The following is a 17,838-nucleotide window of genomic DNA, read 5'->3' as shown; positions in this document are numbered from 1 at the left end:
CATCAGCACGACCTTAATGCTCCAATTTGGCTTTTCCCGATAACCTAGTCATGTTCTTTTTTTCAAACACCAACGGCAAATCTGAACTGATTGGGCCAGCATTGTTTCGTGATACAGAGCTGTCTGTTTAACTCCCCCGCACGCGACTCAGTGATTAATTCGGTCATCTATCTGCTGGACACTGGACAGTGTCGCCGCTGTTGTTCGAAGACGGTATACCCTGTAACATGACTATATGGCCTTGACATGACGGTTATCTGCCAGTCTTGGCATCCCGTCGTTTAAAAAGTTGAAAAACGCCCACTTGTCATACATTTTGAACGATGCAGAGGACACATGCCCAAATGGCCGGCCGCTCCTCAAAACTTGCTGCGACGTTTTTATATTGTGCGGTGTTCCTTTACAGGCAACCGTTGGGTGCAGCTTCCATTAATTGTGTTAGTTATTCTTCAGTGGTTCTGTGGCAACTAACACAAAACAACCCACCAAGTGCAAACGTCTATAAATGAGTGAAATATGAATTTTAAAATACGTACGATAATTCGGGTACCTTTACAAGTTGGTATGTCTCAGCATTCATGATTTCAATGCTTAAATAGGTACAAAGGTATTGCATAAAACAGCATAAAAAAGCTATGCTTGGTGGATTCTTGAAGTCGCACTGAGCGGCCACAACACCTTACCGTATAAATCAAGGGACAGAGAGAAAAGACAACAGCTCGACTGCGGCAATAAACCACGACACCGCAAAGCACTATTTATGGACTGACTGGGCAATGGCTCAAAGAAAAGATATATTGGCTGGTCCAGGATTCTCTCAAGGAGCCAAGTCGTTCATCAAAACATACTGCTGTCATGTTGTAGGATCGACAAAGTGTTATATGTTTTCAACCATCGCTTTGGTCGCTCTGGATGTGGTGGCCACCAGGCTAATGCGCCAGCCGCTCAGACCGTCCTGAGGCTGAGAGACAAGCCACCGAGCCGCGCCAACAGTCCCCCGCGGAGAGCCTGCTCCTGCTAGAGCTACTTTCACTAGTCGCTGGTGACCACCAAACCGTCGAGAGCGGAATGTGCGATCAATTGGGCGGGATTGGATATAGTGGAGACTGGAGAGTCCAGCTCCAGAGCATGAAAAAGCGCGGATGCGTCCAATATAAAATAATTAGCGTTTAGTACCTTTTAAGCATAAGCCTCAACCTCTGGTGAAACAATGCATTGCTGTCTGGATAACATTGCAAAGTACTGTGCGTTAATATTCGTACCTTGAAGTTTCAACGCACAATGTAGGCGGGACAGGCCACACTGCAGTCATACCTATCGTGTGGCCCGGCGTCTCTTATTTAGTACTCGTGACACTGACAGAGTACCCGGCTTCGATGTCCGTATTACATCGGTCGCTATCGCCCTCCGACGCGTAGCGTAGGACGCAGTCACTTTACCGATAAACACGTCCAAAGACATCCCATTCTATAGGGTATTCAATGAAGTGAGCGCACAATATAGACCCCTAGGTATGAGGTCCGGTTATGCTAGATTTGGATGTGCAGCCAAAAGCCGAATACCAATAAGATGTTGAATGGCTTCAAATAGCCGCCTAGCCGCGATTCTTTGGAGAAACGGTACATTGCATACATATTGGGCAGGAACATATTCCTGTGAAACATGAAGAGTATTGTGAGTTGGTTTTGAGTTTCAAATAGATTTTCGCGTTTCAATCTCGCGTAGAAGAGGCAGGATTGCATTTGGCATCCGAAGTTCATGCCTATATGGTAAGGAAAAGCAATTTCATATAGCACGGGAAATGTGGGAATTAAGAAGCATTTACAATATCGCTGTAGAATCAAACATCATTTACGGATGCAGCATCAACCAATAAATGCATCTAAAAAATGAAAAGTTGAGGAATGTTGCAGCAGTTATGTGAAATCATGGCTAATTTTGGACATTGCATTTAAATTCCCTTCGCTATAACGAATATTCATCTAACAGGAACCCGAATATTGAGCAAACTGCAAAGTCAGCGTCCGTTTCAGTTGCAGCCCGCTCGGCGACTCGTCATTCATTCAGTTCCGATACAGCAAAATGGAGTGGAAACTGCGCCGGTTTTCGGCGCCGGTTATTTTATCGGGCTATTGCAGCAGACTCAGCCATTGTCTCACAATCAGATACCGACAAAGATTGAGGCGTTGTGACTGTCGTCGGAAGCCGCGGGCGGGGGCGTTGGACGGCCGGGGGACCTCTGATTGGTGCAGGGACACTGTTTGGCCGCCCCACGTGCTTCACTGACAGACATTGAACTATGCGGCATCGACATATGGCTAGATCTATTCATGGTGGAGTAACCAGACAATGGCCAGATTCATCGGTCTGACGGTCAAACGGGCAATCAAAGAAGGCTAGCCGGTGCGGTCAACGGCGATAGTTTAAATTGCATTCTCATCGCTCATGTTTTTATGAACGAACAATCTCACACTTGAACCGGATCTGAGCAGCGTTGTTTTTTTCTGGTACCCATGGTTAAGGGTTACTAATAATCAAAAGTCTACATAATACTAGTATCTTGAAAACCAGTGATTTTTTTCGGTGAAATTTGGTAGATATTCTTTTTTGATCTTTCTGAATCACGGGACATCGCCTTCATGCCAATTTATTAACTTTTTTTAAGTTGGGAGACAGTAGCGGCGGAACACCTTCAATTAAGGGGGGGGGGGGGCACTGCCGACTTTTGGTCCCATTCTTTCCATGCAACGCCCATAGGGCTAATGTTAAAATGTCAAAATCAAAGGGGGCACGGTGCCCCGGTGCCCTCCCCGTTCCGCCGCCTATGTTGGGAGGGGAGGGTCCCTTTAACAAAAACAATTTTTCGATCGTGTTCCGGTTGTCAGATAACGTATTGGCTACAAAATCGTAACAATGCAAACCAACGCACTCTCATTTCAGCTAATCACGCGTCTGCTTTTGACTTGAGCGTGCGCATGGTTTGGACGTTGAGAACTATAACGGAACAATAAAATGTTCATGCGACTTAGCTGTCAGGGATGTCCAAATCTGCGGTCCCCGTTTAGACTACATCAGTACGGGCTCATGTCCGCGAAGGGGCGCGTGCGGCGCGTGGGTGCCTGGGACGTGGGCCGTCTCGTGTCGCGGTGTGGGTGGCCGCCGGTGCGCCGGCCCGGCCCCGCGCACCCACGTCACCGCCCCAGGCTATATAGCCGCCGGCGGGCAGCCTAGCAGCGGTGGCAGCGCGCGACAGAGCAGACGCGACCCGCTTCCGCGAGAGCCCGCGCACCGGGCGCCGACCGAGCCAGCGTCCACCGAGCGGCCAGCCAGCGGTCTTGGAGCCGAGCGACAGCTCGGCGCGGCCCGGCAGACCACCAGCAGCCGACCGGAGGCCGGAGCAGACCCGCAGGTGAGCCGCCGCACCGGGGCAGAGCTGGGAGAACCGCACAGGTGAGCCGCCGAACAGGAATCGGGCAAGGACCAGGACAGGTTTGGGAGAACGGATGGGGAAGTGAGATAGATCTACTTAAGCGAGGGGGCTGGATTGATAATTTTAGTCACCTGTTCAGTAACTGTTTCTGAAAGTCTTTGGCTCCGTGTCTGGCAAGTAGCAGTCGACGGGGTTGCTGAACTGATCTGAAAGCCGCATTAAATAGGTAATGCACTGGGACACTGCATAGGCATATCTTTTCAAGAACTTGAAGTTATCAGGCACTGGAACAGCATTAACCAATGCGTATTCAATTTTTAACACTGAGGTTTATTGTCCCTCACTTATTTCACCTAATTAAAACTTAGCACTAGGACTAGCATTAGCGGGTGGTCACGCCTGCGGCCGGCTAAGCCGTTCGTGTTGACGGTCATAGATGGCAGCAGTAGTGGGCGCCTGAAGGCAGACTGTACCGCACGACATCGCGGCCCGCGCCTTGGAATAATGCGCGGTGGATATGGGGATATGGAGTCTCTGGGCATTAGAATCCGGTGTAAGTACATTTATCTGTAAATAGCAGTGGAGCAGCGAAAGTGAAAGCTTTTGCACCCACTGGTGGGTCTAAGGGGGAGCTCTGTTGGCATTGTCACCCATGAATCGTCATAAACTTTGAATTAACCGCGCTCGTTGCATATAAAAAGGGATATATTTTTAGAAAGCAGCTCCCTTGAATTACATGGTATCTCATGACAAAGGGAAATTTTGAAGAGCCTTTGGAATTTTGGATGTTTTTTGGGGCTACATGCCACAGAGCATCCAGTGTTGCATTTTTGGATGGGGCAATGACTCCACCAGTTCTTTCCGCATTGAGGGATATTGGGTCACTTGAATAAATTAAATTGCGTGAACGCTCCCATAAGAGGTCCGTTTAGCGTGGAAAGCGAAAGTCGCGGACATTTGCTGGCTTACTGAATAACACTGAAAAAGTCGATGGTAAATTATACACAGTAGCTCATTTATGCCAATAAAGATCAACGTCCAATTTATACATTCTAGCAAACTTACACATTGACACAACATGCTTAAGTCCATTCCTAAGCCCTGACCAGAGAAAAGGCAGGCTGGAAACGGATCGTGCATGGTCTGAAAGGTGGAACATGACCTATCTATCCCTCACTCCCTCCTGCGATATAGCCACCCCGACCGCTGAATACGGGACAGCGGAAGCTGTCAATGGCCCTCGTTATTAGAACCACCCATAGCTGAATATCATCATGCCCCATACCTCTGTTCATTTTCAAATCCCATTGCACGACGATAGGTACGAAAATAAATTGTGCTTGAAACTTATAATCAACTATGACAGAATGAAATCTGCAACTCAATATACACGTACATACATTATACGCCGTTATGCGGCGGGGATAATGCACCCAAACAGGATAAGACCTTTTCCCGACTGCCGTTTCTGATCTTGCCGTCAGCCGGCCACAACTGCTGTGATCCCGGCCGTTAAGGCCGTTGACCCAGAAGCGGTTTCAAAATGACACTTATCCAAGGCATTCTTGAGGAAGTAGGTACGGCAATAACAATATACGACATGAACGCTCATATGCACGGTGGGCACTGCGCAATCCTCACTGTGCTTCTTCATGATCGGCACTGTTCATAAGTCCAAAGCCGTAGGTACTCTTACCGTCTCCTTTCATGATTAATACTGAATTTGATAGTTACCCCTTAAATTAAGTACAATGCAACTCGTGTAAGAAGCGTTACAGCGTTAGATCCTATCGCCAACGTTTTTGATGTCTGTTACAGCAGCCCGTGCCGAGCTTTCCGCACTATTTAACGGTGTTCACTGCACGATCAATGCCAAGCACGCCAGCATGACTCTTCTTGTCACTTTTGTCATGCCTATGAACCCACTCATAACATTTTGAACTTCATGCCATTGCCTCGTCCATTCGCCTTACGCCCATTTGTATTTGTTACTCTGGTAGTGCATTGAAAAAAATGTACCAATCGGCATTAACTCTTATGCACTTTAAATGATTGGGGATTAACGAGCGCTACCTTTTTGAAGTTCAGACTACGAGCAGGGCTTTGATATTTGCATGCCTTTGAGTAGAATCAACCTGCTTTTGTCGATTAAAAACATATGTTGCAATTAGCCAATGATGCTCCGACACTTATCGTATTTAATTGCAACATCATATACCCCTATGAACTTTGCACACGATTATTTTGAAGTTAACGGGTACTCACCAGCCTGTTTGTAATTTAAAATCAACACTGCCCGGGATATAAAGAAACATCTTACCAAATATGTCGTATGTCCGAGTATGTATATGATACATTATTAGACGCTCTTGGTCATGCTACCACAGTAGGTACATATACGTGAAAGTGGACTTAGCATCGGGTTTCGAACGTTGCACACATTATACCGACATTGGCCCAGTGCACACCTTTTTGGCATGGAAATGCTTAGGTATATACTCAACCCAAATAGCGCACACATTCTTGTTTCCATAATAATAACTCCCTCGCCTTCGATCAAAAGCCGTAGTCCTGAATCAGAACACGGAATGGCCGGTAATAACATTTGGTTAAACCGAACGTAATGAAGCACGTCCGATGACTGGATTCGATTTATCTTTCTTTATTTCGGCCACGTTCTCGTCATTATACCGTACCGGGTATTTTACAGTGATGACGTCGCGGTGATCGATACGTTTAGATGTTCGATGCTTGCTTATAGCACACTACGTTTAATCTCAGATGGCATGGACTGTATACATAGTGTATACAGTGTAAACTAGTTAGATGCAACATACGAAATTACCTACAGATAATGTACCTACAAGTAGGTAATTATCAGTGGAAAACCACACTTTAAATAGAAAAACAACATGCGCGCTGTACACATTGACATTTTATACATGCCATAGCTGCATATTTAATGTAAAAACTAGCTTACCATGCTGATTTATTCCGTCGTAATGGGTGTTAGCCGTGAAAAACAGCCGGAAGAGAAATGTCTTTTCTTCTTGACATTAGAAACTTTGCCTGGCAACACCAGTTGGCAACTTAAGTGCGCCAAGGACCCATGAGACAAGGCGTTTGTGGGTCGAGTACAGCCGTGTAGCCCATCGTATAAGCCGACGCTGGTGCTTCCAAGCGACCGGCAGTCTGGTAACTCGAATATCGGCATCAGCACGCTCCTGAGCCATAAAGGTCCTTGAGCGAGATGAACTTCAACGCCATTTGCGATATGATGAACGCCCGCTTGACGGAAATTCTACGTTAATCACATCGTCAATCACCCAAGTTGCGAGTCTATTCCGTTGTCATTGTTGCCTTAGTCGATCGTAGATGTTGTACCATGGCGGACAGGGCCATACGCTTGAGTGTTATGAAATTATCGGCTGGAAAGGAAACTGGCGAACGTTACGTTTGGACTACTTGATCAAAACTTTAGTCATGAGCAGCCGAGTAGCTCCAGCGTTATTCATTTCATACAGTGCAAGATGTCGCTATATGTACTTCAGCTATGAGACGGAGCTCAGTATTTTGAGTGCTACGCCCTTTGCCAGTTGAAGAGCCTTCCAGCGAATTGATATCCACGCTTTAAGAAAGCCCAATGCCCTGCGTGCCTCTAGTTCTTGGTGGAAATTGGAAATGCATGATACCTATTTGCATGAAAATTGAAATTTAAGTTTGCAAAAAGTGAATGATAATTATCAATTTTGTCCGACTAATATGTCGACAAAAATAACAGATCTAGCTATATGAAGACCCGTTTCAAATCAGGCAAATCAAATCGTGCGAAGTGTTGTTTTTATGTTCCCAACACAGCTTACACAATACCAAGTAGAGCAATCACAAAGCAAATTCACTTGGACAACGTTTGCACCGGTGTACCGGTTTCGGTTTGCCTATTGTTCATGCATAACATTTCAAATATAATTATCAGTCGGAATCAACTGCATTGGTTTGGTGCCTCATGCATCTGGATACTTGCACTGTCTCGAATGCAAATGGCCTAACCTATATCGAATATTGCAATCAGCTGCGCGAACGTTTGTTCACCAATCGCAGCGATCCGCCGCGCCCGGGCGGACGCTGCTACACGCCATCTGACACACGTTCCGGGTGTCATATTCGCCGCATGAGCGGCCATAAGAGCCGCGCTGCATCTGCCGCGGGCCGGCGGATTGTTTGTCCATCCCGCGGCTCCTCCGTCCCGCTGGATATACACACAGAGAAGTGCTAACGGCGGAGGACCGCTGTCCCATTAGCGGTGCCTCCTTGTGGCACGCGGAGAGTCGGCGGATAGTTATCTCAAGAGGCATGTTTGCATACTGCTTACATATGTACTGAGATGATTTTCATGCTTGTTTTGTTTGGTTCTCCTTTTATAAAGGCACATGTCTTGCCTTAGCGCTGCAGTCAGCGAGCTCTAAAACCCTATAATTCCAATGCACTGGCAGCAATCAGTGGCCTATGCGCCCACTGTTGCATCAGGACATATGCCTTTGGGTCGATAAATGGTGGCGAGAGTGAGGTATTGTTCGCCGCTCGTTACCACTGCATTGTCCAGCGATTGCCAGTGACAGCTTACCGAGTGCGATCCAGTGCGCAACATCATTATCATGAATAAGAAAATCAACCTTAATCAAATTACCGATATTGTATCCAAGCTAATGTAATTCTGGTGAGTGATTCGCTTTAGTCACCAATTCACCTTTGTAGGACTTTTTGTAGCAGGGTAAATGTGCTTTATTTTGTAAACAGGTACGCACTGCACTTTAAACATATCATAACCATCATAAAACACTAAAGCAAGATTGGTATTCTGCTCTTAGTAACCGCAAATGGCTCCCTAAGGGAAAATGAAGTCTCAAAATTACCCAAAACATTAGCATCTACTATTATAAATCTTAAAAAGTCCGCCCACGCCGCCCACGCCCACGCCGCCGTCGGGGTTACTCCCAAAAACGCTTATTACGGCGCCGTCGATTGACGCACGAGGGTGAAATTTTCACGACTCGTGGGTCACGTAATTCAACAGGTCGTATTAAATTTTGGGCACGATGCGGCCGGGGGTGCGCCCGTGGCGCGTGCTCATGTGCGCCATAGGGTTAGCATTAGAATCGGCAAAAACAGGCCATTGCTCGGGAACGGTAAGGGCTACAGGGGTGAAATTTTCACGACAAGTCGAGCGCGTGCACTCATTTGTCGTATTAAATTCTTGAGGGGGTGGGTTCAGCGGTGTGCACGTGATGGGGCCGCGACCGGCGTTGAGCAGAGGGCACGTGCTTTATAGGCAAAGTTGTTCGCTTAAAAAACTGAGTGAAAAGCATCAGAGCCGGGAGGTCATTGACCTTTGACAACGAAGGCCGACACAAGGCACCGCTCGCCAAGGGGATTCGCCAGTAAATACAATAAATTTATTTTTTGCAATATCTCAGCCGTTTCTGGGCCGATTTAGCTGAAACTTGGACTGTCGGTGGTAGTGTAGTGTAGGGTAGGGTAGGGTAGGGTAGGGTAGGGTAGGGTAGGGTAGGGTAGGGGATTGTAGGGTAGGGTAGGGTAGGGTAGAGTAGGGTAGAGTAGGGTAGGGTAGGGTAGTGTAGGGGTAGGGTAGGGTAGGGGTAGGGTAGGGGTAGGGTAAGGGTGGGGTAGGGGTAGGGTAGTGTAGGGGTAGGGGTAGGGTAGGGTAGTGTAGGGTAGGGGTAAGGTAGGGTAGGGTAGGGTAGGGTAAGGTAGGGTAGGGTAGGTTAGGGTAGGGTAGCATAGGGTAGGGTAGGGTAGTGTAAGGGTAGGGTAGGGTATGGTATGGTAGGGTATGGTAGTGTAGGGGTAGGGTAGGGTAGGGTAGGGGATTGTAGGGTAGGGGATTGTAGGGTTGGGTAGGGTAGGGTAGGGTAGGGGATTGTAGGGTAGGGTAGAGTAGGGTAGGGTAGGGTAGGGTAGTGTAGGGGTAGGGTAGGGTAGGGGTAGGGGTAGGGGTAGGGTAGGGTAGGGGTAGGGGTAGGGTAGGGTAGGTTAGGGGTAGGGGTAGGGTAGGGTAGGGGTAGGGGTAGGGGGTAGGGTAGGGGTAGGGTAGGGGTAGGGGTAGGGTAGGGTAGGGTAGGTTAGGGGTAGGGGTAGGGGTAGGGTAGGGTAGGGTAGGGTTGAATTGAGTAACATCCTAACTTACAAAGGGCTCGAACAACTCGCATGCATCACCATCATACTTTATAGTTCAATTAAAAGCAGTTACCCAGTTCTACACAAATACCTAATACCAATAAAAATGCAAGTTTCTACACCCAAACTAATGCATCCGTTAATCATACATATCAAAACATACAGTTATCGCGTAAACCTGTACCTCTAGTAATTACTAAATGCAGGAAAATTCCTGAACCCAGTTCGTAATCTTATCGGAAGCGACCTGAGAGAATATTCAAGCGTTTAGACGACCTATTTTTGTTTGATTTTCGTATAACTCACAATATTTTAATCATCAGCCTAGCAAAGTATCGTTGCCGCCCTTAGGATCAAATCACACAAACAGGATCCAAATTCTAAAACTAAAAAAAAATGATAGCACAGACAACCAATCAGACACGTGTGTTCTGTTGGTAACTAAAGCTCAGGTTAGGAATATTGATAGCTGCAAGACCGGGCCGCCTCCCTGCTAGTGCAGCTTTAGACGTAGCGTCCCTCTCTGTTGACAGATGGCCTATGCCCAGGCCCATGTCACTCCACTTTTGATGACATCATAAGGGGGCCTCAGGACAATTAATGGCGCGGTGCGCCACAATCGCTCCCAAGCTACTTACCAACAGCTGCCATTTTTGAAAATACTTTTTTGAAATAAAGTTTCAAGTAATGGAAATATTGTAATAAAGTTGTAGCTTAAATCTATACCATATCTAAAAACTAACTGAAAAATGATTTATTCATAGTAAAAATATAAGCTCGATGCGTTTTTACGTTGCTTTCCTGCTGCTGCAGAGGGTTTTTAAATCGTCTATATCTTAAAAACCGGCCATTTCTTAGCATATTGCTACTCTTTTTTGTCGCTGGAAAATTGGTTGAGCTTTCGATTGCCATCAACGGTTGAGCGGTATGTGTAGAGTGCCATCAATAATCTTCAAATGAAGTTAGTCATTTTTACGTTATAAAGGAATGGAGTACCCCTTGCGAGCATCAGGGGTGACGTCACTCAGGATCTGTCTCTGATTGGTCGGCGGGGGAGTGACTGTACCTTCTATAGATGGCCTTGGCCTATGCCGGTGTCCGTTGGACCGCTGAGTGCTGAGGCGAGCTGTTTTCACAGGGAACCACCAACAGTCAGATTCTCAGGGGAATTTTCGGCCGAGCTCGGGAGAGGGCTCCGAATCTGCGGAACTTATGAGTTAAAAACACATCTGTGTGCCGTGCTTTCAAGCGATATTACAATTTATCAGTGCGATTTCTCCGCAAATAATCCAAAGAAAACTCCACGTTCAATGCCCAGTGGCTGGACGTTAAGTGTCCACTCGATATTGTTTTGAATAGCATTTCAGTCCGGAAGGGGAAAAAATGGAATCATTTTATCTCCAAGCGGTTTGCCGCTGCCCTAGTTATCACGTTTCAGCGTCATGGGACCATGTGGTATTCATGTATCACCACGATTTATAGGTGTTATGTGCTATGATCCACATGCAACACCTGACTGCCACCTTTATATTATAAGGTTAAACATCCAACAGGCGCTTTAGATGGGCGTTTACGTGCGAAAAGCGCCGGTTAAGTGGACATCTGCATGACGGCAGCGAATCCGTTTCTGTCAACTTTAGACGCTTGCTCAGCCGGCCTGTTCAAACATTCATCTCAGTGACTATTGAATCAGCTTCAGTGTCCAATGGCGAGATGAATTCCACCGGTTGTTGACTCGGGGGAATCAGAGCGGCCCTTGAAGCGATTCCGCCAACCGCGGCTGACACGCCGCGCGGTGCCGGAGGAGCGACCACTTAGCGCACAGTTACAGGGGGACGGTCTCCAGCGACTGACGGCATTCGCTCGCTCGGCCCGCCGGAGCCGTCTGACCTGATGCGACTGGATGCGTGGCTTGGTGTCTTTAGAGGAAAAGGGAGGTGTGGAGATGTAAGCGATACCAGACAGCTAATGTGATAAACGATTCGTTTCAATCAATGAATTAGACCGCCAAAATAGCACGGGATTTTTAAAATGTATCGTATGATACAATGCATACCAGCAACCAGCCTACTCCGCAAAATAAATGTTATTACTCTAACAAACATGAAAAAGCGTGAAAAGACAGAGGTATATTTTGATAAGGATCCCTTTACAAAACACTGGCTTTGATAATTGTTTGGTGGTGCTTATTTGGTAAGTAACTATGCCTTCCTCTATATTCCTACGGATACATCAGACATGACTATTCAAATGTGCTCAGGAGACGAAGTCACACGAAACCAGAAGTAAGCCCAAGGTGATATTTTCGGGCCCTGATTCTACAGAATCCGGTAGCCCATCACAGTCCGTGCTGCGCATTCCCGCCAGCACATCAGTCCGGTCACCTCAGGACAGCTTGGTCCGATCCATCAGGCACGACACGGTCGGCGCCCCGTTAGCTGGTTAGCGTCCCACCCTCGGGACATCCGCAAAGGTTGCCATCGAAGCGCAGAGCGCTGCCCCGATATGTAGGTTAGGACCAGCGGCAATGTCCTGAAACGATGCTGCATTGCAGATCTAGGAGGTTAAGCAGGCACAAGACCTAACTAGAACTCAACTTCGAACTTAGTGCGCCGAAGATGGTTCAAGTAAGCATGCATTATGCTACTGAGTATGCATGTAGCTGATCATTTAGGCATTTACCATGGTTAATTACCACAGATGCACGCCGTAAATACAAATAAGTATCCAATGGCCAATCTCGTCGTTTGCATTCGGGCCCTCCGGTTGGGTCAGCTTGTGGTCGGCCTGCGACGCGGTCTGCCTCGGGCTCGGCTTGTTCCATGGGTTGACCCTGCTCGTGACAGCGGTATGAATAGAGTTTGTAGGGCTTCAGCGACCAACATATGGCCATCGCTTCCGTAACGGGGGCGAGGTTAGTGGGGATGGGCGGGGAATCATCGATAGACATCGACAACCGATCGTATCAAATATCGAGCATGTCTTCTTGTCCTTGACAGTGCCTGTCACGATATTTTGCTCAGCGACAACTCATTCTATGATGGAAATAATTATGTTTCGTCATCAGAGTTTCCCTGACACAGTCACACGGGACCACCCAGTGGAGGATGAACGGCGCACCAAAAACGCCTCTCCTGTAACAAAATACCTACACAAATGCATCCGCACTCAGTGCCTGGAATGGCTCGCGGCGGCCGGGAGTGGCAGTCACTGTCACATGATACCCCTGAGAGGCAGGCGATTCGCCAACAGCTCCTGATACTATCCCTTGACAATACCGTGGGTAGGTATACAGAGAACGCCGAGCGGTGCAGACGCGAGCGGCGGGGACCGGAGCGACTCAGCCCGTCGCGGGGGTGGAAGGGGGGGGGGGGTCGGTAGTCCGGGCTCGTGCCGTCATCTGTCGCCGGAGGCGATAGCTCCGTCAGAGTCGGCAGACCGACTCTCAACCGGTCAACAACGAGCGCCGCGGGCGCGGGACAGCGGTCAACAGCGACTTCTTGCAAACGTGAGCTCGGTGAGCAGCGTACGTGAGCGCGGTGAGCAGCCGCGCCGGACTGGGGTAAACAGGTGACGGTCCGCTCGGGAGAGGACCGGAGAGCGAGCGGAGACGCGAGCAGATCGCTGAGGCAATGACTGAGAATCTGATGGAATTCTGGGGAGACTGGGGAGTGGATGTCGGACTGAGAAATGCCAGGACGCGTCAGCTGCACTCGATGTAAGCTCGGGTGGTTCATCAGTTAGATCATGTGCTCCTATAGTGTAGTATCTCGCGTGTTTCCACGCATCACATGAAGGGCGAGTGCTGCTTACCGTCACTGGACGATTGATTTCCAAGTATAACATTGCACATAGGCGGATCAAGAAAGACGGTCTGGACGCTGCGAGGGGGCATACCAAGAAAAAGTTTCCCTAAATTTCAAAAAACGTCTCGGATCTCGATTCCTAGTGCACTGCTGTTCAGTTAAAGTCTAATTTTTCCTGATTTAAGTTGTTCAGAGTTTTCTTTCTAGTTTAATTTCATGAAAAACGACGGATTTTCATCGATTTTAGGCACTGCGAAGAGGACATTTGGCCCCAATGCCCCCTTTGGATCCGCCAGTGACATCGCCAATGTTATTGTTAAGTGCTTTAGATCGCAATGAATGTTTATATTGCTTATTGCAAATACGTCCATGCCCACTCCGGAGTAAAATCATGAACTTGTGTTTTATCATACATTGCTGTTGGTTCGGTGCATCGGTAAATACCTCAAATTGGCAGGGCAATCAAAGAACTGATCCGCTGAAGCTGTAAATAATACGCTGTATCCTATCACCATATAAATACCAACAACAAAACCATATGGCGTGTGATTCGTGCCGTGGGCGTTCGATTGGAACTCGGACGCCCCAAACGATAATGTGAGACTGACCCAAAGATACGTCTCCAATAAGAGAGTGCGGCAGCTGCCATTAACGATTGCGCCCCGATTGAGACCGCGTGGAATTTCCTCTCGTTCCCATAGTATTTCTGTCAAACTGGCTTCGTGAGGGCACGAACACGCTCGCCAGAACAATATCCGGTCGGCATGCTGAATCAGATCCCTAGCCGCGAGGTATAGCACATTGCGCCTTGTACAACTGTAACACACACATACCTAGACACCCTTATTTGACTTCTGTGTTCCTGAGTCAGTTGACTGCGCCTCGTATGCTGAGATACCCTGCCGTTTCGTTTCAGGATGTTGGTCGAGGGCTGTCTACCTGTGATCCTGATGATAGCCGTGCTGTCCGGGCGGCAACACCTGGTCAGGGCCGACCAGGAGCACTTCATCAGTAGCGCGGTAGGTGACCGGGGAGCCGTGCTTGACTGTGATCGACTCTGATCGACTCTGACTGCGGTCCACTGGCAGACGCCAATGTATCGCGCCTACTCTGTCCCACCCGCGGCATCGAGCGGCGGCACGCGACACGGCGGACTTATGATCGTCCCCCAGGGATCGATATAAACGTGGTCATCCAGACTAATAAAGTGCAATGCCAGCGTGTAACAAAATGGCCCTCGGAACTCGAGAGAGGAGTCCCAATCTTTCATTCAGCAGCTGTGGCCGATATTGGCAGGCCAAACGCAGACGTTATGGCAAGTCTGAATTGAATGCCTCGGTTCTAGGCTTGTTAGAAATCATCGCTTAAAACTTGCACAACGTTTAAAGACGTGCAATGTCTTTCGATTCCTTTAACTTTAACATACCTGTACCTTAACAACTAGAGTAATTAAGTCCCCCCCCCCAAAAAAGGAAATTAGATTAAAAAATTAATGATAATTTACGGTTTCTTTTCATGCTGAGCTTATAGATCGCTTGGGCACATGACACTATTGATAATGGATCTGGTACACACATTCAAGCTTACACCTTCATCGAACGCAGGGCAGCCCTCGTACACATAAAACATAATCACTCGTTCGCAGCGCCAGGTAGCACATGGGTATTGACACGGGTTACATTATCACAAAACCACGTCCAAGCATTTGATGTCGTTATCAACAAACGGCTTTTTCCTTCTATATTTGCCTGGCCACAGTCCACACCATCCGGTATCGTACTGTTCAATAAACTCGCTCATTATCGCAAACCGGGTGACAAACGAAGTCATCTTTGCGCTGGATCGAGCACGATTAATGGTTATATTAGCGAGGCTAGGCAAAGACGGATGTGCTAAAAAGATGGACTATGCATATGTGCTGAACACTAAAAGCATGCCATAGTGCATTTTTTTCGAGCGCCTAACACGTCCCAACCTCTTCTTGATGTCTAACGCATTTATCTATTCATTTTCTTCAAATAAGGCTTGAGTAAGCATATCTTAACAATGTTTTTTCATAACAACTACTGGTTTTACTAGAGGCTCAGAGCAGTGCCCTGTGGCTGCTCACGCTGTCCAACTGACCCCGTTCTCCTGCGGCAGCGCGTCGGACCCCTGTTCGAGGACTTTGAGCCAGACCTGTACGATTACGAGGACAAGCGGGCGCTCGACTATGGTCACCTGCGCTTCGGCAAGCGGACGGCGAGCCTCGCGTCCGCCAGCGAGCCCGGCGAACAGCTCGCCGACGCCAAACGCAACCCCGACTACGGCATGATGAAGTTTGGCCGGCGCTCCCCGGATTACGGCTTCATGAAGTTCGGTCGACGCTCGCCAGACTACGGCTTCATGAAGTTCGGAAAGAGGCGAGCGGCAAAATCGGCCGGTAGGAGCTGAGCGGATCCGCCGGGCCGGGCTGGGCGAACGAGGGGCGAACGATGGGAAAAGGAGGGACAATACAGGGACATTGGATGCAAGACAGAAACAAACGGAACCACCATCGACCACAACCGAGACTGACGGATTCAACGAACCACCGACAGGACATCAGGAGGTCGGCTGAAGGACGATGCGCCACCTCAGGGAGATGGGCGAGTCGAGCTCTGTAGTCGCCGCGCGGTCATCCGCACAGGTCCGGACTGATGGCGCGAGGTCGTGACTGCGGTGTCGGGTTGGGTCTGGTGATGGAGGTGCCGCTCCGGAATGATTGCCGAGGGGGTGCCGAGGCGGCCCAAAATGAGCCAAGTCGAGCGGCGATCGGTCTGGTGAGCTGTGCCGAATGTCCGCGAATCGTTTTCCATGATAGCGCACTGTGCCCGGACTGATCCGTGTGACGTCTTCTAGTATGTTCCCGCAGCATACCAAATACGTTTGCAGCATATAAAAGTGGCCATCAACTGGCAGACCTTTCGACGATGAGCTCATGTACCAAAGCACGACCATGTGATCCGTCGGACACAGGTTATCCAACGCCCCTGCTTAAAACACTGAGAACTGGCACGAAATAGGCGTGCTCGCATCAGCTCAACGTCTTTCAGTGAAGCTCTTTTTACGTTAATGCTGGAGCAGGCAGACTCGTGAGACAATTAATACATCAAGCGAACGAAAAACAAGCTACTAGGGTTTGACTTGTAGCTAAATACCTTGCAGATGTATGTAGTTCAATACCTGTAAACGAGACTTCGATACCAATGATCCCGCACTCAAAATTCATGAACTACGCTAGCTAGTGAAACCTTAGTTAGGCCAATTGGTAAACAGCTGCACCATGTCCCATAAAGGCGGCACGCTGGTAGGCAGCTGTGTCGCCGCTGCAAATTGCCAAGGCGTGTGCAAACTTGGGTTTAAAAGAGCAACGTTTGCCAATATCGATCAGATCATTTATGTGTGGTGTTGACAGTCGAATGTGTACATACCTGTCTTTTGACAAAACGGTCACCATTCGCTTGTCTGCGAACAGGACCTAGACTCCGGCGATGCTTGGGCTTGAAGGGACAACGTTTTAAATGGGTAGGTTTCGAGCGATCGGCATCATCTTTGCAATGTTTTGAGTATGAGCGACATTGTGTTACGTTTGAGAGACGGCAGAAGCGTATCGGTAACGGAGTTGCGATGGATCAGAGGCTGGCCATGGCCACTCCGTTACAATGATCTGCCTCGACGGCCCACCACTACCGCCATACCAATCTTGGCGCTACCGGATGTTTCTCTATTTCATCAGTCGCTCAGCCGCGAAAAACGCGGCACAGCCGCAGCACTGACATCCGAAACCAGTCGGAAATGCACTGTTCAATCAGCGCCTTCGATCTCGAGAGCTATCACGTTACAGAACTTACAGAAGCCATCTACGCATGAGCTTTACAACCACGGCGACCTGTGTCGCTCCCACGTAAAGTCGCCTTCTCCTTATGCCACCAATGTATATCTCACTTCTACTTGACCGCGCATCAGGCGCCGGCCCTGCTCGGTGGGCTGGCGCCGGGCTCGTCATACTGAGGTCCAGTGACGTCATACTGAGGTCCTGTGACGTCACTGGAGCGCTGCCGGCCGCGCGCGGCGTGCGGGGAGTGTGTGGCTGGGCTCTCCGCCGCCCGAGCTGCCGGCCACGTTTGTTCAAAGTGCTGTATGGTTGAAAGCCGAATATATAACAGTTATGCAGTTGTGCAGGGTGTTTGGTGGGATAGGCGAAGAAGACGAGTAACAGTGGAGATGGGCAAATCGGCCGTCGAACTGCCTTTGCCCGAACTGCCCAGTGCCAGTCGAACTTTATATGGGTTAGCCGGAAAAACTTTGTAATAGAGTATAATAGACACGCATTCCCCTAAGCGAGAGCAGAAGGACAGACTAATCTTCATAGTAACTCTTCACGAT

At 48.6% G+C, this 17,838-nt stretch overlaps 1 protein-coding gene across 2 annotated transcripts; it reads left to right on the top strand.

Annotated features, from left to right (window-relative positions):
- The first annotated feature begins 3,208 nt into the window (after positions 1 to 3,208).
- Positions 3,209 to 17,630, top strand: LOC122393414 (enterin neuropeptides-like). 2 transcript variants are annotated; one of them, XM_043389377.1, is made up of 3 exons: positions 3,209 to 3,409; positions 14,348 to 14,450; positions 15,574 to 17,630. In XM_043389377.1, the coding sequence occupies exons 2-3, from the start codon at positions 14,349 to 14,351 to the stop codon at positions 15,862 to 15,864; spliced, it is 393 nt and encodes a 130-aa protein (XP_043245312.1). In that variant the 5' UTR covers positions 3,209 to 3,409; position 14,348; the 3' UTR covers positions 15,865 to 17,630. The 2 variants fall into 2 exon arrangements, with proteins under 2 accessions (XP_043245312.1, XP_043245313.1); XM_043389378.1 differs by having other exon boundaries at positions 3,209 to 3,450.
- Positions 17,631 to 17,838: the final 208 nt, after the last annotated feature.

This window comes from Amphibalanus amphitrite, unplaced genomic scaffold, assembly GCF_019059575.1.
Source record: "Amphibalanus amphitrite isolate SeventyFive unplaced genomic scaffold, NRLGWU_Aamphi_draft 000534F_arrow, whole genome shotgun sequence".
NCBI lineage: Eukaryota > Metazoa > Arthropoda > Thecostraca > Balanomorpha > Balanidae > Amphibalanus > Amphibalanus amphitrite.
Note: the sequence above shows the minus strand (reverse complement) of the source record. Positions and strands in the feature narration are given on the sequence as shown.